Here is a 23,481-nt window from a genome sequence, read left to right on the forward strand (position 1 = left end):
CCATTCGACCCATCCTGTCTGCTGCGTTCCGTATTGACGCGATACGTTGTATTTACATTCTTTATTAAAATTCATTTTAGTGAAGATTAGAGCAAGATTCAGCGTCGACCCTGTTGTTCAGGGTCGCTCAACCGTATTTATTATTTGTATCCATTTTACTGATGGCCATTAGTATGTATGTTTAATTTTACACTTTGACTTCGACGGGAAACTGAACCTTGTGTGCGAGGATTTAAAACACATCGAACATGTCCCGTGTAAATACAGTGCAGACCATTCCCACCATGTTGTGCCGAACTTGTGACCTACTCTAATATCAAACTAACCCTTTCCTACATAACCCTTCATTTTCTGTCATCCCTGTGCCCCGAACTATCTGCCTCTACCACCACCCCTGGCAGGGCGTTCCGTGCAGATACTGCTCTGTAACAAAAAAAAACCATCCCCTATACTTTCCAAAGTTCAATGAACTGCATTTATTATCAAAGTACATTGATGTCACCACATACTGCCCTGAGATTCATATTCTTGCGGGCATTCACAGTAGATACTGAATGGCGGTGCAGGCTCGAAGGGCCGAATGGCCTACTCCTGCACCTATTTTCTATGTTTTCTATGTTTCTAGATACAAAGAAACACCATGGAATCAATGAAAAACGATACTCAAAAGACCGATGACAGCCGCTGTGCGTACGAAGTCGAACTGTGCAAGTTCAAAACAATAATAATAATAAGTAATAAACAATATTGAGAACAGGAGCTGTAGGGACCTTGAAGATAAGTCCATAGGTTGTGTTCAGTGACTAGTTCAGTGCTGAAGTGAGCGAAGTTGTTATCCACGTTGCTTCAGGATCCTAATGGTTGAAGGGTTGTTCAATCACCTTAAAATTATACCCCCTTGTATTCGTTATTCCGCCCTGGTGATTTATTGTGATTTATTCAGAAAATCTGATCCGAATCTTTCAACTTAAATTGGTTATTCACAGGAGTGTCAATCATTAGTACGAAATAATGCTTTGTTGTTGTTCTATAACGCCCCATCAATTTCAGTCAGCTGGCAGGAGGATTGTGTATACAACATCGCCATCGCCTGGCTAAAGATAGTTGTTACCTCCCTGGAACTCTCTCTCTGTGATCCCCTTCAGCCTTACTTATCACCTTCTAGCTCAGGGATTCCCAATTTTTTTGTGCCATGGGCCCCCACCACTAAGCGAAGGGACGGTGGATCCCAGGTTGGGAAACCCTGTTCCAGCTTGTCCTCCTTTTCCTCCCCCCTCCATCTTCTTATCCTGGTATCCTCCTTTCCAGTCCCGATGAAGGGTCGCTGCCTGAAACGCCAACTGTTCATTCATATCTATACACGCTGCCTGCCTGACCTGCTGAGTCCCGCCAGCATTTTGTGTGTGTGTGGCTAGATTTCCAGCATCTGTTGTGTTTATGATTTGCTGCTCCATTGCGAAGTCTCTTCGGGGGGATGCCTGCCCTGAAGAAGTTCAAATCTTCTCTTCGACGGGAATTCAGTGAGATCGTCTCTCACTGCTCACCCTCCGTGATCTCTGCTTTACCTATCATCTTCTAGCTTCTAATTCTTCCCCTCTCCCCATCTTCTTATTCTGGCATCTTCTTTCCTTTCCAGTCCCGATCTGCTGAATTCTTTCAGAACGTTGTGTGTTGCAATATTATCGGTGTAACATTAAAAGTCAATAACAATTACGTTTTCTGGAAGCTTTGTAGATAATAAAATTTAAAATTTTGCGCGGATTGATTTATATCCAGTTAAAATAATTAAAGCAAATCGCGGATATAAAGCGAACAATGACACCTACACCGGCTTGCAAATACAGCACTCCGGACAGAGATTCCGTACCTTAGAAAATAGCAAGCCCTCATTTCGCAGCGCTGATTTGTTAATAAGCAGATGACGATACTTCTTGTGGATTAAGTCTGTTTTGTATTTGGCGCTCGGATGCACAAACATCTCGTAAAACAAGCAACACACATCAAAGTTGCTGGTGAACGCAGCAGGCCAGGCAGCATCTCTAGGAAGAGGTACAGTGGATGTTTCGGGCCGAGACCCTTCGTCAGGACAATTCTCTCGTAAAACAATTCACTTTCCCCAGCACACACACGAGGTGCTGGAGGAACTCAGTCGGTCAGGCAGCATCTATGGAGAGGAGCCGACATTTCGTCCCGCTGAGTTCCTCCAGCATTTTATATGTGTTTTGCTCAAGATTTCCAGCGTCTGCAGAACCTCGTGTTTACCATTTTCACTGGCTTTCTGGAAAGCGTCAAACGATGTTACAGTGTGCTTCCATGCGCATTGAAAATTCACCACTCTTCCTTCGTCCATCAAAGCCGACATCACTCGATCGTGTCACAGCAGAAGAAAACGGCGCTCGCTGCAAACTTTCTCCAACACCAGACGGGACCCAGGAGCAGGAGCGCCGAATTATTTCATCCGTTCGGGGACCGAGGCCGACCAGCTGCGATGTCTCTGCGCAACACTCACAGAATGCTGGAGGAACACAGAAGGTCTAGCGGCATCTATGGAAAATAATAAACAGTCGGCGTTTCGAGTCGAGGCGCTACATTAGGGCTCTTCCACGTTTCGGGCCAGTCCTGATGAACGGTCTTGGTCCGAAACATTGACTGTTTATTCCTGTCCGTGCTGAAGGAACACAGCAGGCCAGGCATTATCTATGGAGAGGAATAAGTATTCAACGTTCCGCGCCGCGACCCTTCATCAGGATCGTCGACGTTTCGGGCTGAGGCCCTTCAGGACTGATGAAGGGACTCAACTCGAAGCGTGCACTGTTTATTCGTCTCCATAGATGGCACGTAACCAGCTGAGTTCCTCCAGCATTTTTGTGTGTGTTGTTCTGGATTTCGGGCATTTGCAGAAGCCCTTGTGTTTGCAGGGTCTCTGCTGCGGGTCCGGATCGATATCTCGATCCAGCCCAGCACAGATGGCTACAGAACGTTAGGAGGCGCCTTGGCGGAAGCCTGTGGCCATCATGAGTAGAATCAGCCCGGTGAATTGGCTGATCTTCCTTTACCTGCGGCTTGCTCGCCAGTTTCCAGGAATCCCAGCAGATGGGAGACAGCCTTCTCAAACAAGACTGCTCAACAGACTCCTAATCTTGTAGCTGTTGATTTCTAGCCCAGTTCATGCTAAAAGGGAGCACGTCCGCAAAGTTTCGGGTAATGGGGGATTCGATCTTTAAATCTCTATATTCAAAACATAAACGGATGGTTGAAACTCCTTATTCAAACATTGGACAATAGACAATAGAAAATAGGTACAGTAGGCCATTCGGCCCTTCGAGCTAGCACCGCCATTCACTGTGATCATTGCTGATCATCCACTATCAGTATCCAGTTCCTGCCTCATCCCCATAACCTTTGATTCCGCTATCTTTAAGAGCTCTATCCATCTCTTTTTTGAAAGCATCCAGAGACTTGGCCTCCACAGCCTTCTGGGGCAGAGCATTCCATATATCCACCAATCTCTGGGTGAAAAAGTTTTTCCTCAACTCCGTTCTAAATGGCCTGCCCCTTATTCTTAAACTGTGGCCTCTGGTTCTGGAATCACCCATCAGCGGGAACATGCTTCCTGCCTGCAGCGTGTCCAATCCCTTAATAATCTTATATGTTTCAATAAGATCCCCTCTCAGCCTTCTAAATTCCAGAGTATACAAGCCCAGTCGCTCCTATCTTTCCACATATGACAGTCCTGCCATCCCGGGAATCCCGGGAATATGCTGCACTCCCTCAATAGCAAGAATGTACTTCCTCAAATTTGGAGACCAAAACTGCACACAGTACTCCAGGCGTGGTCTCACCAGGGCCCTGTACAGCTGCAGAAGGACCTCTTTGCTCTTATACTCAATTCCCCTTGTTATGAAGGCCAGCATGCCATTAGCTTTCTTCACTGCATTAGCTCAGGTAGTGTGATCTCAGGAATGGGGGGTAGCCATGTTTCTCGGAAATTACACATACTGGAAATCAGGGGAAGACGTTTTGAAGTTAGCCTGCGAATGCTAAAACATAGACATTAATAAACGCAGTGGCTAGCTCAACAGACAGTTCGCGGCCCAGCAAGCCTAGCCTAATCACAGGACAACTTACAATGACATACTAACTGGTACGTCTTTGGGCTGTGGGAGGAGAGCAGAGCACCCGGAGAAAACCGACGCGTTCATGGGAAGGACCTACCAACTCCTTACAGGCAGCTTGGGAATTGAACTCCAAACTCCGACGCCCCGAGGTGTAATGGAGTCGCGCGAACTGCTACACTTCCGCCTTGCAGGCATTCGCAGGAAAAACAAAGAAATACAATGGAATTAATAAAAATACACACAAACAGCCAGGCAAACGATGAACATGCATAAGAACAACTGCAATAAATAAAACTAAACAAAGAAACAAATTGATCACTGTCAATTGTCCTGTTAGGCTAGGGTTAAAGATGGGTGGGTTGCTGGGCAGCGCGGTGCGTTAGGCCTCTTCCGCGCTAGAAAGATGGAAAGACAGGTAGATAGACCATAAAGGGCCAGAGCAGTGGTTAGACGAGGGGTTCTCGGGCTTTTTATGCCATGGAGTCTCACCATTAACCAAGGGATCCGAGGGTTAGATTCAATACTTCCATCTGGTGATCTCCCAGCAACCTGCCGATCAAACAACGTTATGCAGTATTTAAAGGAAGATTAGTGCTTGTGCAGAGCAAGGTAAAGTCGCCCCGTTTCGGTACATGCTTAATATTATTCCTTTCTGTATCTCTCCTCTTCGCAGCATGCAAACGCAAAGAACAAGAACAGAACAAAGAGAAGAGCAATACACCAAAGAAGCCACGGCTAGTTTTCACTGACCTCCAGCGCCGAACTCTTTTCGCCATTTTCAAAGAAAATAAGCGCCCTTCCAAGGAGATGCAGATCACAATCTCTCAGCAGCTCGGTCTGGAGTTAAGCACCGTCAGTAATTTCTTTATGAACGCCCGGAGGCGAAGCCTGGACAAATGGCAGGACGAAGCCATGTCGAGCCCAGGCGCTTCCTCGTCCACCTCAAGCACTTGTACCAAAGCATGATCGAGGACAGTGCACCTGAACTGGGCACAACTCAACACCTTTCCCTTTTTGTTTTTTTTGAAGAGGCTGTTCAGTGGTGAGTGCATAAGCACAATTTTCATTAACACACCTTTTTTTTTAAAGAAAAGGGTCGGCACATATTTTAATGCATATGGCATTTAGGAATATTCCCAAATCTACTTGAGCGCCTGCTATAAACTGACATCGAGCCCAGGGGTCAGTTCAGCAAATTCCCGGATGTAATCAGGCAGGGCATAAATGTGTTATGTTGCCAAGCAATAACCTGTCTACTGCCCTGCTTAAAGGTTAAGGGGAAATTTTGAAAGGGTAAATATTAAATTTATTTGTAAATTGGTTCAGTTGTCAGTTGGTGGTCAGGCCGATTTTATATGCAGAAAAACGTGCACAAATACCGAAAGCAAGTGACGCCCATTTTGAATGTTTTTATTTTCTTTTAAACAGTAGAATTATTGGAGAACATTCGTACAATCACGCTACCTCATCACTAATCGGACCGTTTAATGATGGACTGTCTGTGATGAATATGCAAGCACAAACTATAAACATCTTCCCGGACATTTTTCAGGCCTACTTTCACGCTACAGTTTGATTTTCCCCCTTTTGAATGATGCCATATCCACTCCCTGTGTAGAACTGATAACGCCGAGGATGCGAGCACAGTGTTGAAGTGAATTCCTTTCGGTTATTCCCGTTTCCCTTCAGTTTACTCTCGGGAAATGACAAGGACAGAATTAGGCCCATCGAGCCTGTTCCGCCATTCCTTCATCGCCGATTTACTTCCACTCCGAACCCCATTCTCCCCGTAACCTTTGACGCCCTAACTAATTAAGAAGCTATCAACCTCCGCTGTAAATATGACTTGGTCTCCACAGTCGTCCGTGGCAATGAATTCCCCCCCCCCCCCCGACACACACACCCTTTGGCTAAATAAATTCCTCCTCATCTCTGTTCTAAAGGGACGTCCTTGCATTCTGAAGCTGTGCCCTCTGGTCCTAGACTTTCCCAATGCCAGGACCATTGAATCCTACAGCAGCTGTTAGCTGCCGGAAGGGTAATTTTTTTTTCCGTTCTATGCATGAGTAAGGTTAGGTTTGTACTGCGAACGCACTGAGTAGCCCATGGAAAGGGGGCTTCCCGTGATGAATGCAGAAGCACAAAGAACAGCGTTATTTCTTTTTCCCTGAAACGAGGCATAAAATCTGTCTCCCACGTGTGCACATTCACCACTGAACTGGCCCTTTCAGAACACCGTTGACGTGTTCAATGACAAGCCAAAGGCTTTAAAGACTCTCGTGAAGACACTTGATACATTTTTTCTATTTATTATTAAATCGAAACCAAAGAAACTTTTTTGTGCACCTAATCGTTCTGCAACAAACTTGTAAAAAAAAAAGCACGTCAGGAAACAACGTAGGCACTGTGTTTCAATGGATGTCTTAGTCGTTGAGGGGAAGCAGAGTTTTGAAAGGGTTAAAAAAAAGCAAAGCAGCCGCAGGAAGGATGTATCGCTGCTTCATTTGACGACACTCTCCGCTTCTTAAAGTTGAATTTTGTCTTAACGTGTGCCTATGCAGACATTGTACAGAACATCAGAAAACCTCTTCCGCTTCGACCAAAGTCAGCTTCACAGAGACGTGGATCTGTTTGTATTTTTAATACGACGCAGTTGAGCACTGTGTGTGTGTTACTGGCCTGTCCTTCAATGCCCGTCTTAGGGAAGTGTCCACTTTCCTCTTAATTAGCAATTCTAGTGGAACGGGAGTACCGACAAAATGGATCCGAATGGCTCCAAGCACAAGATGTTAAGGTGCAGATTAAACACCTCTACCAAAGATAGCAACCTATTCCTATATCCCGGTAAAGGTAACTCAGTATGGGAATGTTTGCAAATTACGCGTTGCATTATGTTAATTACTAAGCATTTCTGATTTTAGTCATATAGCAAGTATTCAACAGACCCAATGTTTCTTACTCAAGTTTCCAGTTGGATAATTTAAGTGAAATGATAATTTTGATGATTCAATCTATTGTAATTTAAGATAGTTCAATTCAATATTAATATATTTTAAATTAATTTACTTGTACTCTAGTTAAAATTTATAATTTTTCTATTTTGAAATGTTGACATGATAATTATTTAATTTAGAAGGCTCAGGACCTATTGAATAATAGATTTTTTTTAATATAAATTTCACTTTTCATCTTAAGCACAAGTCTACTGGTAATGTTCACTGCTGACAATAGCTAATGTATCGTTTGTGCTTTAACCTGAGAATCCTCTGGGTTTCTTTTTCGTTGTGTCAATAGTCCTTTAACTCAGCATCTTGTGCATGAAGTCCATGCGCACGTCTAAGATGAGTTCAACTTTCAAGAATATCAGGAAATCTCCACGGATTTTAGGGAAAAAAAAAGAAGACAGTGCAGTTTGATACACTGTATTCCAAAGGCTTTATCCGGGAATGTGGAAGCTTTTATCCTTAAACAAAGCTATATCCAAAGAAACCATACAGATTGGACCAGCAAATTGAAGGTAGTCCCCACAGACAGAGAATCAGCAGTATTTTCCCTGTGTGGGATCTTATTATTTTTTAACCAACTTGGCTGTTAAAAATATGCCATATTGTGGTAACAAGTTCAGACAGTTGACAGTGATCTTTGCAAGTCACAATACCCACATGCCATGTAAGTGATTTAACTAACAAAAGCTGATTTCTAAACAAGTTAGTAATTTTTAAAAGTGCTTTTGACTGTAGGTTAGAAATCAAACAAACAAAGCTATATTAGCTTTATTATTATTATTTGTATTATTATTTGGGGTATTTATTGTGAACTATATATTTAAACAGTGATTTTTCTCTTATTTATCAAATACTATAAATGCATATAAAATAAAAGATGTAGTGCTTCAGATGGCCAAAAATATTTCATATTTTATAAAGCAGACAAGGTTAATTCATTAACTTTGACTCTTTTAGGAAAAAAGTAACACTGGGATTAAGATTGCAAGCACATTTAACACAAATCCACTTCTGCTTCCTGTAAGTATATAGAAGCATTAAGTGTTCCCAAACTGTATCAGTAGGCATCCAATAATAGTTGAACGCGATGCTTTCTATACATAAACTACCTGAGCCATTGTAAGGTTTTTATTATAGTTACTTGCTTTTGGATTTCATGCCCTTCAAGCACTGCATCTTTTATTCTCAATTTTCAATGCCAAAGAATTATTCCACTATAAGCGCTGAAAGATAACCCTTCAGTCTTACTAGTAATTACATGGATGAGCAATGATTTAAAATGGGACAATGCAGCATGTACTGATGGGGAGTATGAATACACTACAGGAAATACTTTAATGACCATTGTTTGGCCCAGTGTCCAAATGGCTTCAGATAACTTTCGATTGTGAAGAAATCTTTAGCATTAGTGACAAGAGACAAAAACAAAATAACCCTGAACTCACTGCTTCCAGGTATGAACTATATGTAAACGCTCTTTCTACTTCTAGTGAGAACCAAAGAGGCTACCTCACTGAATTTTTCCATTTGTAATTTTAATCGCGTCGATGATACCAAAGATACCAAAGATTACTTTCTCCGCACGGTCTGCCTTTTGCTTCTGCTCATGTATAGACTGTCTCCTAAATACAGCTGCAACACAGATACCCCAAAGATCTAAATGGTTTTCTGCACTGATTCTAAATGTGTGTGTGTGTGTTTTTTTCTGTGCTGTTAAATACTTCCTCAATAGAATCCATCACCAGAGATCAAACGTAGTATATTTAACATGTTAGACAGCCTTTATTGTTGTACATGTAGTTCACAATTTTAATTCAAAAAGAGCTAATGTCACCAGCATTGTGCTTATTATAACATGGATCCAAAATCTGCAGCCGTATTGATTGGAGTTCATTTAAAATAATTTGTATTTGCAATGTGTGATTATGCTGTTTATTGAATTCTGTGCTTTCTAAAATAAAATTAGTAAATGTTCAGAAGGAATCTTAAAAAAGACATAATCAAATAGTTAATTCAGTGTAAGCATTGTCATTGTTTAATTGAATTTGGAGATACAGCATGGTAACAGGCACTTCCAGCCCAACGAAACCGTGTGACCAAAATTAAATGCTAACCCCTTACTTCTTTGGAATGTAGGAGGAAACCCACACGGTCACGGGGAGAACGAACAAACTCCTTACAGACAGCGGTGGGAATTGAACCCTGCTTGCTGAAGTTGTAAAACAATGAGTTAATGGCTCTGCCACCGTACAGCCCCATATATTCCCCTATAGTGGTAAGGTGAGTTGGTAAATATGTCACCTTTAGCTACATTCTACCGTTCAAATTCTCTCTGTTTGATTCTGTAATATCTAGCATGCATACATCTATATTTTTCTCTTTTCTAAACGGAAAGACACATGGCATCTAGAGGTAGTTCCGACATTGTAATTCAGGGCCTGATTTATTTTTCATTTTTGCAATGTCAGTTTAATTCTTAAAATATTTGGCCCAGTTGTTATTTAGATCATCTTTAGGAGTTTTTTTTTGGATTGAACAACATGTTTTAAAATTAAAGACTACATGAGAAAACTGAAATAAGGAATAAAACTTAAATTGCCACAGGAAACATTCATCACAATAGAATAGTTTAAAATAACTTCTTTCACACTGATTCTGATAATAGAAGGAACCTTCTGCATATTACCTTATGATCATTCGGGCAAACAAAGAGTTAACTCAATTAATTATAATTTGTTTGCTATTTAATTCACAGTGTTTGTACCTATACAAAATTGAAAGATCCAAACAAAAGGATAGAAATACTTAGTTCTCGTTCATTTCCTAATAAATGATGCAAATATTAATGCTTTTTAAAAAATCCTTTCATCAATTTGTATAAAATATATTACCACCTTATTTTTGAATATCCCTCTGATGTGTAATCATGTAAAATTTATTTATTTTTTAAATTTATTGAGGTACAATGTGGAATAGGCCCTTCAAGTCGCACTGCCCACCAATCCCCCAATTTAATCCCGGCCTAATCATGTGACAATTTACAATGACCAATCAAATTATCAACCAGTACGTCTTTGGATTGTGGGAGGAAACCGGAGCACCCAGAGGAAACCCACGCGGCATGAGGAGAATGTCCAAACTCCTTACAGGCAGCGGTGGGAATTGAACCCAGGTCGTCTGTACTGTAAATAGTTGTGCTAACCTCTACGCTAAAGTTCCCATGCCATTTTTTTTGGCAAGCATTTCACCTTTTTATTCTGGGGAGATTAATCTGGATTTAATTGAATTTATTTGTACTCAGATAATGTTAGCCAATATAGTGGCTAGATTGTTCAATGCTTTTCATCTTCACTGACATTAGTAATTTGCCCAAATTATAGCCGTTTATAAATGCACAGAAAAAAATGAACAGAAACACATCCTGAATTAGTGCCCACCATTACCAAAATACCTGTTTTCTAAAACCTAGACGCACACTTTAGTTGCAAAGTGTGATAAACCACGGGACGAGTGCCTTGCTTGAACCAAAGCGGTGTTTCTTTCCGGTTTTGAAACCTCTGTGCATTTTTTTTTTATTCCTATGAATACCTCAGCTTCGAGAGGCCACCATTTTTTTATTGCTGGTGTGCCCCAGTACTGTGGTGCTTTGCAATGCAGCCATGCAAAGAACTAAACAAAGATACCAAAGTTTTCTCTCGATCTCAGTCTCTATCTTCTTTCTCTTTACGATACCAAAGCTTTAAAAAAAAATTCTGAATTGAGTAGGTTGGCATCAGAGACCGTGCATTCCTTACCGAATTTTCTCAGATATACCTCATAGATAATAGTGTTTAGAGTGATGTTATTATAGCATATGTAATAAATTATTCACTCGTTTTTTGGTAACTGTGACTATGATATAAAAAAAGAAGCTTTATACGTTTTGAGTTGTGATTTTTGTAATAGTTGACAGGTGCGCTTATGGAAGGATTGTATATGTTTCATGGAATTTGGGGAAGTTGCTAAATTAGCCCAAAGTTTACAGTTTTCATATTCTGAAGAAATGATCCATTGTTTATTTTTCTTTGTGTGTGTATATGTGCGTTTATTTCCACATTGTCCTACATAGACTTATTGACTAATTGTTAATGTGTTGGAAGTGTAGTGTTGAAATTAGCAACTGCCAAACAGTGCTATGATTTTATGCATGAAGCTGTGTAAAAAAAGAAATTAGCAAAGGTGATGCATTGTGATTATTGAGAGTAATATTTTTTAATTTAAGGAAATAGTTTTTTTAATAGATTTTATTTATGCATGAGAGCCTGTTATTTGTTAGACATTGTGGAACAGTTGTGTATATATTGGACTGTGGAAGTAAACACAGTTGAATTTAATACACTGGATAAGTTGGCGCACAGGGATTGGGATGTGTTAATGTGTCCGTTTTTAAAAAAAAAATCAAAAAATCAAGACTCTGCATAAAGTCCTTCACACAACTAATATGGTTCTCCAAATCACACCGTTGTCACTTATAATGGCTTTCAATGGATGACATTAAGATGATGAGAGAAAGCATTTTCCAGATTAACACTCAAACAGAATTAATTCAGTTATTATGTGAAATTTCTGATGTGTAGATGTTTATAATTAGAACTCTTGGTGAACTGATCGAGAGGTGATTTTGGTTTTATTATTTATTTGCCAAAGAAAAGGATGGAGCACATAAGTTTAGACCAGTGAAGAGGCAGTCGGCATTTGTTTGTTCATATGTATTGTGTGTGTTTTTTTTTCTCTCTCCCAGAAAATTATTAGTGTTCTTCCTTAGGATAAAAGAGTGACTCCTTGTGTAAAAACACATTTCTAATGCTTTTTTAAAAAAAATTGATTTGGGTAAGATTATTGTTTCAAATCTCACTAAATCCTTTAATGAAAGGATTTGACTGTTTTCCTTATAATTTCAAAGGTTTGATGAACATAATAGGAGATGTGAGTTGATGCAAAGGTTGTTTGTGTAATAATCAATACAGAGTGAAATGGACTTGATTATTATTGACTAATGCAGGCCCAGATTAGTTTCTATTTTGCATTTTGCTTAAATCCAAATCAACAGAGCTTCAGTAAACACTATGTGACAATTGTTGAGAATACCATTGGTCTCTTACTCTTGGTATTCAATAATGAGTGATGGCAGAACATTCAAAGGCAGGGGAGATGCCTATTCTTCTTACTCTGGGGTAACTTTAACCCAACCTTCCCATAGGGAAGCTGAAAGGATCAGGAACAATGCAAGGAGATAGTAAACAATCAAAAGCAACCATTTACTTTTGTCCACATTGCACCAGAATGTGTGGATCCTGGATTGGCCTCAACACCCACCTGAGGACCAATCAATAGACAACCCCTTAGTACAAGGCTTCCCAACCTTTTGATGCCACGGACCCCTACCACTAACCGAGGGGTTTGTGGACCCCAGGTTGGGAACCCCTGCCTTAGGATGACATCATACTCAACTCACGTGATTGTATTACTACAGCTACTTTGCAGAGAGCCTGACATTAGTCTCCAATGGGCCAGTAAAGACTAATGTTGGGTGGAGTGTGAAAACTGATATTCTGTCTGTTAGAACAAACTTTCCTGAATACACTTGGCAAAATCTACCCTTTTACAGAATGGGGGTCCCAGTCAATATGTGCAAAGTTAAAATCGCCTACTACTACAGCCATGTGTTTCTTGCAACTGTCTATGATCTCTGCATAAAATTTGCTGCTCTAAATCCTGCTGACTATTGGGCAGTCTATAATCTCATTGATGTCATCCCTTCCTTATTCCTCAATCCCACCCATGTAGCCTCAGCAGACGAGCTCTCTCATCTGCCCTGTCTGAGCACTGGCATGATATTTTTCTGGGCTAGTAATGCCAACCCTCCCCCTTTAGTCCATCTCATTATCAGGTCTAAAACAAAGCCTTGGAACAGTGAGCTACCAGTCCTGCCCCTCGTGCAACCAAGTCTCACTAATGGCTATAGTGCCATAAATCCATGTGTTAATCCATGCTCTAAGCTGGTACAGTAGTCTATGCATTGAAATATACACAACTGAGAACATTAGTCCTGCATGCTCAATCTTTCAATCCATTCCTGATGCTTTTTCCACCTGATAAGATGCATTAAATTATTCATTGTGGATCTCTGCCTCTTGGGTTTCTGAGACGTGACTGCTTATGTATTCACTGATGTATTAATTTTTCTACTCCTGTCAGTTTAAGACATAAATGCACTGTTTCCCAAGTACTTTCCCTCTAATTATTGTTGCACCATTCATCATTAGGATGACTAAGTACTATTCTTTCACAATGAAGTTAGATTGAGAAGCAGCTTGTACCTCCAACAGTGCAGCCTGATTGAGAGAAAACAGTGGCCTTTGGCTTTAGAAATAAATTTGCCATGGTTAATTCTTATGTAATCTGTGCATTATGGTTTGCACATCAGATTCAGCATATTTTAGCGATCCACAAAATGCTGGAGAATCTCAACTGGTCAGGCAGCATCTATGGAGAGGAAAAAGAGAGTTGCCATTTCAGGACTGGTGAAGGATCTCAGCCCGAAATGTTGACCTTTATTCTTCTTCATAGATCCTGCTGGATTTGCTGAGTTCCTCCAGCATTTGGTATGTGTTCCTTACATGGTTTGCACCTCTTTTCATCATTCATGGCATTTTCACAGTGCTATTTTTTTTGTTCTTTTATCATCCTTTGTACTTCAGTTTCTGACATTGTTGTTGTCCTCCCTGTCCATTTGATAATCTCACCAAAGAGGAAAACTGTGGGAATCAGAATCGAGTTTTTTATCACTGACATGTGTTATGAAGCTTTTTTTTTTGTTTTGTAGCAGCTACAGTGCAAGGAAATATTCCTGAAAGTTACAATAAAGACTATTTAAAAAAAAGTAATGCAGAAAGTGAGGTAGTGTTCATTCAGAAATCTGATGGCAATGTCACAGGTGATTTTTCATGATCACGACAGTGTTCAGGAAGTTCACTACCTTAAAGATCACGGTGCCATTATGTTAACAAATAAATACTTTGTACAGCCATACAATTTGCTTCTGAATTACACCATAAGACAGAGGAGCAGAATTAGGCCATTTGACTTATCCAGAGTGCTCTGCCATTGGGTCATGGATGATTTAATATCCCTCCTGCCTTCTCTCCATAACTTTAGATGCCCTTGCTAATTAAGTACCTATCAACCTCTGCTTTAAATATACCCAATGACTTGCCCTCCACAGCCATCTGTGGCAATGAATTCCACAGATTCATAAACCCGCTGGCTAAATAAATTCTTCCTCATCTCTGTTCTACAGGGAATAAAAGGAGTACGACAGAGATGTTGATTATGAAATGTGATAAGCTGAGTGTCCATCGTATGCTTGGCATAACCACATTAGCGAGAGCTAGAGTGATATAGGATCAAGCTCAGGGTATACTTATATGGTGTAGAAATTGTGGAGAAGGTGATTCAGGGACTTGAGTGGAAGGTGCTGCAGATTGAAAAAGAAATTGTTTTGAATTGGGAGAGAAGGACATTGAAGGGAATGAGAGAGAATAGATTAGTAATAATATAAATGACATTTCACGATTGGGTAGGTGGACAAAGTCAGCTGTGTTTCAGATACTCAGCTTTTCATAGAACAAAGAGCACAGAACAATACAGTACAGTACAGACCATTCACCCCACGATGTTTTGCTGACCCTTTAAGCTACTCTAAGATCAATTCCCTCCCACATAGCCCTCCATTTTCCTTTCATCCATGTGCCTATCTAAGATTCTCTTAAATCTCCCTAATGTATCTGCCCCTACCACCAGCCATGGCAATGCATCCACCACTCTCTGTGTGTTTTAAAAAAAAAACAACTTGCCTCTGACGTCCCTCCATTCTTTCCTCCAGTCACATTATAGTTATGCCCACACATATGAGCCATTTCTGCTGTCCACTCCATAACATGTAGTAGCAGAATTAGGCCATTTTGCCCATCGAGTCTGCTCTGCCATTTCATAATGTCTGATCCATTTCCCTCTCAGCCCCAGCCTCCTGCCTTCTCCCTCTAACCCCTCATACCCTGACTAATCAAGGACCTATCAACCTCTGCCTTAATATACCCAACGACTTGGCCTCCACTGTTGCCTGTGGTAACGAATTCCACAGATTCGCCACCCTCTGGCTAAAGAAATTCCTCATCTGTATTCCTAAATAAACATCCCTCTATTCTGAGACTGTCCTCTGATCTTAGACTCCCCCACCTTAGGAAATATCCACGCTATTGAGGCCTGAGGCCCGGAGACGGCCCGGAGCCATCATATGATAAGCCTTTCATCCTGGAGTCATTTCCATGAACCTCCTTTGAACCCTCGCCAATTTCAATCTATGCCTCTTCTACATTTCAGTCAAGTCACCTCTCATCCTTCTTCACTTCAAAGAGTAAGACCCTAGCTCACTCAAACTATCCTCATAAGACGTACTCTCCAATCCAGGAAGCATCCTGGTAAATCTCCTCTGCATCCTCTCTAAATCTGCCCCCTTTTATTTTCTATACCCTGAGTGGAAACAGCCTTTCTTGAGAGATTCTCTGTAATATTAGCAGAAGTCCATACTGGATTGTGTCACGACCACTGGTGTGCTGTACACCACACTTGATAGCGGTCACTAAACAGCATAGATGCCTGACATACAGCCACTAAACACACTTCAAACAAAAAATAATGCTGCATTTTTGTATGACTAAAACTGATTAAAGAGAGAGCAGCGGAAGCTGAAGGGAGATCTGATAGATTATAAGAGGCATAGATGTAGTATACAGACAATCTTTTTCCCCAGGGTTGAAATATCTAATAACAGAAGGCTTGCACTTAAGGAGAGCGGGGTTAATTTTAAAGGAGGTGTGAGGGGCAAATTTTTGCGCAGAGAGTGCTGGGGTACCTGGAATGGGGTGCTTGAGGTGGGGGTGGAGGCAGATACATTAGGGACTTTGAAGAGAAGTTTAGATAGGAACATGAATGTGAGGAAAATGGAAGGATATGGGTATCACAAACAAGACAAGATCTGCAGATGCTGGAAATCCAAAGCAACACACACAAAATGCTGGAGGAACTCAGCAGGTCAAGCAGCATCTGTGGAAAAAAGTAAACAGTTGATGTTTCAGGCCAAGACACTTCATTAGGACTGGAGCAAAAAAGATGAGAAGTGAGAGTAAGGATATGGTTATTGTGTAGGCATAAGGGATTAGTTTAGTTGGCCATTTGATTACAAATTTAATTGGTTTGGTGCCACTTTGTGGGCCAAAGGGCCTGTTCCTGGCCTGTACTGTTCTAAAGAGTTGAAAGGCCCGATGTGAATGCAGAACATGATTATGTGTCACAACTAAAATGATCCCCCTACATACTGGGCAACTCGCTGCATATTGTGAACTTGAGTAAATTAAGATGCCCTGTATTGCCCACTGATTAAACCCACACTGAAAACATGTATTTCCTTGTATGATCTTTAAAAAGAGTACCATGTCTTACTCAACAATAAAAGTCAAGACCATAAGACATAGGAGCAGAATTAGGCCATTCAGCCCATTGAATCTGCTCTGCCACTCTTTCATGGCTGATTTATTATCCCTCTCAACTCCATTCTTCTGTCTTCTCCCTGTAACCCTTGACACCCTCACTAGCCAAGAACCAATCAACCTACGCTTTAAATATACCCAATGACTTGGCCTCCACAGCTGTCTGTGGCAATGAATTCCATGGATTCACCATCCTCTGCAGATCAGAAAAAGCTGCAGAGAGTCTGAAATATTCTTTTGATACATTTAGTTCATTTTCATTACCGTTTCATTCCATTATTTTATTCTCGGCATGCATTTACACCTTGTTTTACTGTTTAATCATTGGGTGCATCTCTGGTGCATCCATTTATGTATCCATTAATACACAAATGAGACAAACTACCAATATGCAAAATTGGTTGCAGCTAATTGAGTGGCTCCTGTATCATCGTTCTGTTGCCTGAGTTCATACTGTCACGATTGTTCTCAGAGTTCAAAACAGAGTGTGGGGTGGAATTCGTTGTTGAGGCATGCAGTTGTGGCTGCTGAACACCCAACGTTTGACCGTCAATACGGCGGCAGGCATTTGGTCATTGGCAGCTCTGAGACTCCATTCCCTGACAGGTGCATGCTGGGATATGAAACTACAGAAACCCCGCCTGCCCTAGCACAGGCAATGAGTGCAACGGTGCCAGGGAGCTTGCACGTGCTGTGGCTTGTAAACCCTCTAACTTGTTCATTGCATGGCTGTCTTGTTTCCATGACATCTGATTAGATTGGGGAAACTGGTATTAAACATGATCAGCCCGTTCTGCCTTTTGGTCCCTTAGCACCTTGAGTCCTACTGTTCATTGTGACCATCTGCCCTCTCCAGATAGGAGGAGTATGGTTTCTGCTCACACCAGACATGTGGCCTCAGTGTGTGGGGAGAGCTATACTCTGAATACCAATGAATAATGCCGATTGAATGGCTTAATGGCATCTGTATTGGAACATGGAACATACAGCATAACAGCACAGTACAGGCCCACGATGTTGCGCCAACCTTTAACCTGCTCTAAGATCAATCTAACCCTTCCCTCCTGCATAGCCCTCCATTTTACTATCATCCATCTGTCTATTTAAGAGTTTCTTAGATCCCCCTAATGCCTCAACCACCAATCCTGGCAGTGTTCTACATACCCAGAATTCCTGTGGAAGGAACTTAACTCTGATTTACCCCCTATTCTTTCCTTTCAATCACCTTGAAATTATGCCCTCTTTTGTTAGCCATTGTCGCCCTGGGAAAATGTCTCTGACTGTCCATTTCATCTATGCCTCTTGTCATCTTGTATACCTTTATCAAGTCACCCCTCATCCTCCACTCCAAAGGGAAAAGTCCAAGCTTGCTCAGCCTGTCTTCATAAGACATGCCCTGTAGTTCAGGCAGCATCCTGGTAAATTTTCAGCCAATTAACCCTGCAGACCCAGTGTTACAGACTGCCCCAGTACTTAACAGCAGTTTAAAGAATTTAAAATAAACTCATTTGGAATGGTTCTATACAGACAGCAGATATTTTTCCAGTCTAAATCAGTTGTGGGTATGTCATACTGCTTACTGCTGTGTAACCTGGCCATCGTTGCCACGGTAACAGTGACACCCTCCTTAGTGGGCCTTCTCAGTCCTTGCTAAATTTGCGCTATTCTCCTTTCAATATTTCAGTAAACACAGTTTGATACTTTCTGGTTGCCACAGTATAAAGGATTACAAACAACATTTTAAAAATGTGCTCTTCAAGACTATGCAAAAAAAGTTATAAAATTGTGAGGAATTCTGCTTGACCCTGCCTATTAGTGTTTGCAGAAAGTGATTGAATAGAACAAATTTTGACAGTAACTTTCTTTTCATTCCTGTAGCAACATGATTTAAAAAGTACAAATTTTGCGTAAACTCACATTCTCCTTTCAATGGTGATAAATAAACTCACGATGATTATTGTTAGTTAGGTTCTTATCATATTTTTATTATTTATTAAGCTTAATGTTTTCGCCTGACGCCGTGCAATATCCGTAGCTGTGTAAAACGCGAGTTACAGCCTGCTGTATCAGTGTTACGTGTTTCAACTATTGCATAGTTAAAGCTTTTATTGTCGTTGATGTTGACGTATCCGGGCACTTTAAAAAAAACCTTTGATAGGTTCCCAATACTTTAGTTTCAGTTGCTTGTTTGTATACTGTTTTCTTGCTGTTTAAACCTATGCCCTCCATCAGGCGCGTAAGTGTTGTCTGCATCATGCTGGAATATGTTTCTTTTTTAATTATTTTTTAAATTTTCGCTATCATCAAATGGTAGTGCTGTAAATTCTGCAATTATTGTCCAATAAACTGCTTTTATTCATTCCAGATTGCATTTGGCGTAGTTTGTTCCTGCAATTCTTTTCTTGCCTCTTCATGGTTCTAGCAGTAGTTGTTCAAAAGTTCAAAGTAAAATGTATTATCAGCCTGCATACATGTCACCACATACAAACCCTGAGATTCTTTTTCCTGTGGGCATATTCAACAAATTTATAAAACGGTAACTGTAAATGGGATCAATGAAAGATCAGACAGAGCATTGAAACGACAAACTATGCAAATATAAATAAATAGGAATAAATAATGAGAGCATGAAATAACAAGATAAAGAGTTGTTAAAGTAAGATCATTGGTTGCAGGAGTATCTCAATAGATGAGTGTAGTTACCCTCTTCAGTTCAAAAGCCTGAAAGTTGCAGGGTAGTAACTGTTCTTGAACCTGGTGGTTTAAGTTCAAGTTTATTGTTATATGATTGTTTCATTTGGTTGTATATATGTACAACCTTCTTCCGGACCATGATGCGCCCACAAAACGTATATCACACACTGCACATACAACAAAATATTACCACAAGTAAATTTATAAAATATAATTCAAAGTGCATGTTGTGCGCAGCTTGGGAAATAGCTCACTGAGAGGTTCAAAGATTCATTTATTATCAAAGCATGTATGCGGTATACAACTCTGAGATTCATCTTCAGATGGCCACGAAACAAAACATGGAAGTCGTTCAAAGAAAAATATCAATGCCGCCCTACACAACAAAAACAAATCATGCAAATGCAGTCATCAATCCCCCCCACACAGAAAAAATTGCACAAATGGCAACAAGAACATCCCCAGGCAGGAAAACAAATCGTACAAACAACAAGAACATCAAACCCCAAACGCTTCCTCCCCCGGGCCCTTGCACAAAATATAACTAACAAATTGCACCAAATGCCAGCAAGAAAGAATGGGCAAAAACACTGAAAATTTAAAAAAAAAAAGCTGAAAGAGACCAATTTGCGCTGCAGTCCACAATTAAATTTACTTTTTAAGGAAGGGTGGAACATGAGATTTTATGATTCATTGAAGAACAAAATGTGGTCCTCTGATAAATTAAATATCTTGTCTATAAGTATTTTAGGTAGAGTTATGTAGCACAGAAATAAGCCCATTGGCCTAACTGGACCAGGCTGATCAAGATGCTTGTCCAATCTAGTTCCATTTGTCAGTGTTTGGCTCAACACTGCCGAATATAGAACATAGTGGGTGAATTGAATATTTTAATAGAATAGAAACATAGAAAACCTACAGCACAATACAGGCCCTTTGGCCCACAAAACTGTGCTGAACATGTCCTTACCTTAGAAATTACCTAGGATTACCCATAGTCCTCTATTTTTCAGAGCTCCATATATCTGTCCAGGAGTCTCTTAAAAGATCCTATCGTATCCGCCTCCACCACAGTCACCGGCAGCCCATTCCACACACTCACCACTCTCTACATAAAAAAATCTTACCCCTGATATCTCCTCTGTACCTACTTTCAAGCACCTTAAAACTGTGCCCTCTCGTGCTAGCCATTTCCGCCCTGGGAAAAAGCCTCTGACTATCCACACGATCAATGCATCTCACCATCTTATACACCTCTCTCAGGTCACCTCTCATCCTCTGTCACTCCAAGGAAAAAAGGCCGAGTTCACTCAACCATTTTGCATCAATCTTCACTGTGGAAGACACTAGCAGTATGCCAGAAGTTGAAGAGTGTCAAAGGCAGAAGTGAGTACATTTACTTTTACCAGGTAGAAGGTGCTTGGGCAGCTGAAGGACTTGAGGTACAGTAGATACGTCATGTGGACCAGATGGACTACACCCCAGGGTTCTGAAACAGGTAGCTGAGGAGATTGTGGAGGCATTAGTAATGATCTTTCAAGAATCACTAGATCCTGGCATGGTTCTGGAGGAATGGAATATTGCAAATGTCACTCCACTGTTCAAGAAGGGAGGGAGGCACATGAAAGGAAATTATAGGCCAATTAATCTGCGTGGCCAAGTGGTTAAGGCATCAGTCTAGTGATCTGAAGGTCGCTAGTTCGTGACTCAGCTGAGGCAGCGTGTTGTGTCCTTGAGCAAGGCACTTGACCACACATTGCTCTGCGACGACACCGGTGCCAAGCTGTATCGACCCTAGTGCCCTTCCCTTAGACAACATCGTTGGCTTGGAGAAGGGAAACTTGCAGCATGGGCAACTGCCGGTCTTCCATACAACCTTGCCCAGGCCTGAGCCCTGGAAAACCTTCCAAGGCGCAAATCCATGGTCTCACGAGTCTAACGGATGCCTATAACCTGTCCTCAATGGTTGGGAAGATGTTGGGGTCCATAGTTAATGATGAGGTTTCAGGGTACTTAAAGGCACATGATAAAATAGGGTAGAGGTTTCCTTCAGGGAAAATCTTGCCTGACAAATCACTTGGAATTCTTTGAGGAAATAACAGACAGGATAGATAAAGGAGAATCAGTGGATTTGTGTACTTGGATTTTCAGAAGGCCTTTGATAAGGTATCACAAATGAGTCTGCTTAACGAGTTAGGAGCTCATGATATTACAAGAAAGATACTAGCATGGATAGAGCATTGACTGATTGGCAGGAGGCAAAGAGTGGGAATAAAGAGAGCCTTTTCTGATTGGCTTCCAGTGACTAGTGGTGTTCTGCAGGGATCTGTGTTGGGACTGATTCCTTTTATGTTATATGTCAGTGATTTAGATGGCGGAATTGACATCTTTGTGGCCAAGTTTGCAGACTTTATGAAGATAGGTGGGGAAGCAGGTAGCATTGAGGCAGCAGAGAGGTTACAGAAGGATTTAGATAGATTAGGAGAATAGGCAAAGAAATGGAAGGTGGAATGCACTATCAGAAGTATATCGTCATGTGCTTTGGTAGAAAAAATAAAAGTGTAGACTATTTTCAAAATGGGAGAAAATTCAAACTCCAAGGTGCAAAAGGACTTGGGAGTCTTTGTGCAGGATTCCCTAAAAGTTAATTTACAGGTTGAGTCAGTGGTGAAAAAGGCAAATGCAATGTCGTCATTCATTTTGAGAATACCAGAATATATAAATCAAGGATGTAATTCTGAGCCTTTATAATGCAGTGGTGAGGCCTCACTTGAAATATTGTGAGCAGTTCTCAGCCCCTTATCTAAGGAAGGATGTGCTGACATTGGAGAGGATTCAAAGGAGGTTCACAAAAATGATTCCCGAATTAAAGGTTTAACGTATGAGGAATGTTTGATGGCTCTGGGTCTGAACTCACTGGAATTCAGAAGAAAGAGGAGGGATCTCATTGAAACCTATTGAATATTGAAAAGCCTAAACAGAGTAGATATATAGAGATGTTTCTTATAGTGGGAGAGTCTAGGGCCAGAGGGCAGAACCTCAGAATAGAGGGACCTTCACTTTGAACATAGATAAGGAAGAATTTCTTTAGCCAGAGGGTGGTGAGTCTGTGGAATTTGTTGTTACAGGTAGCTGTGAAGGCTATTTAAGGTGGAGGTTGATTGATTCTTGATAAGTCAGGGTTGAAAGGTTATGGGGAGAAGGCAGGAGAATGGGGTTGAGAGGGAAATGGATCAGCCATGATCAAATGCCGGAGAAGACTCGATGGGCTGAATGGCCTAACACTGCTCCTGTGCCTTATGGTCTCATGGTCTAAAATAGAACATTACAGAACAGTACGGGCCTTTTGACCCGTGATGATGACTCTAAGATCAATCTAACCCTACATAGTCCTCCATTTTTCTATCATTCATGTACTTATCTAAGAGTTTCTTAAAATGTCCCTAATATATCTTCTAACCTTCTAAACCTTTCCGATCCATGTACCTGATCAAATGCTTTTTAAATGTTGTATTGAATCTGCCTCAACCACTTCCTGTGGTAGCTTGTTCCACATCTTCTGTGTTTTTTAAAGCCAGTACCTCTTCCCTCTCTCACCATAATCCTGTGCCCTCATGTTTTTGATTCCCTAACCCTGGGAGAAAGACTGAGTGTATTCACCCTATCTGTGCTCCTCATGATTTTATACACCTCTGAGAGCTTACCCCTCAGTCTCCCACACTGAAAGGGAAGAAAATTCCAGCCTGTCCAATCTCTCCCTATAACTCAGTCCCCCAAACCTCGGCAGCATCGTTGTAAATCGTTTTGCACTATTTCCAGTTTAATAACATATTTACTGTAGCTTAGTAACTAAAACTGAATACAATACTCCAAGTGTAGTGTAGCAGTTATTTTAAAACAAACCAAAACTGCTCAGAGGCTAAACACGGGGCGGGGGGTGGGGGGGCACAAAATAAAATACGGACAGAAAATAGATGCTGTACGTGGCTCTGATGTGATGCGAACTAAAGTCACCGGGGAGAGACTGAAGCTAAGTGGTTTATTCAACAAAAACGAGCTTATGTTTCTATGTTTCAG

General features: G+C 41.0%; 1 protein-coding gene across 3 annotated transcripts in view; it reads left to right on the forward strand.

The window, feature by feature from the left end:
• The window catches only part of onecut2 (one cut homeobox 2), a 48,503-nt gene that overhangs the window by 19,452 nt on the left and 5,570 nt on the right, over window positions 1–23,481 (forward strand). Inside the window, exons 2-3 of one of the 3 annotated variants that reach the window (XR_010017332.1) lie at window positions 4,792–5,160; window positions 8,081–19,171. Coding sequence is in view for 1 of the 3 variants with exons in the window: in XM_063042662.1 (XP_062898732.1) it covers window positions 4,792–5,084 (293 nt within the window). In the remaining 2 variants the exon portion in view is untranslated. Of the gene's footprint in view, window positions 1–4,791; window positions 19,175–23,481 lie in introns of those variants that run through there. The other 2 variants (XR_010017331.1, XM_063042662.1) reach the window with 2 other exon arrangements.

Source organism: Mobula hypostoma, chromosome 3 (assembly GCF_963921235.1).
Source record: "Mobula hypostoma chromosome 3, sMobHyp1.1, whole genome shotgun sequence".
Lineage (NCBI taxonomy): Eukaryota > Metazoa > Chordata > Chondrichthyes > Myliobatiformes > Myliobatidae > Mobula > Mobula hypostoma.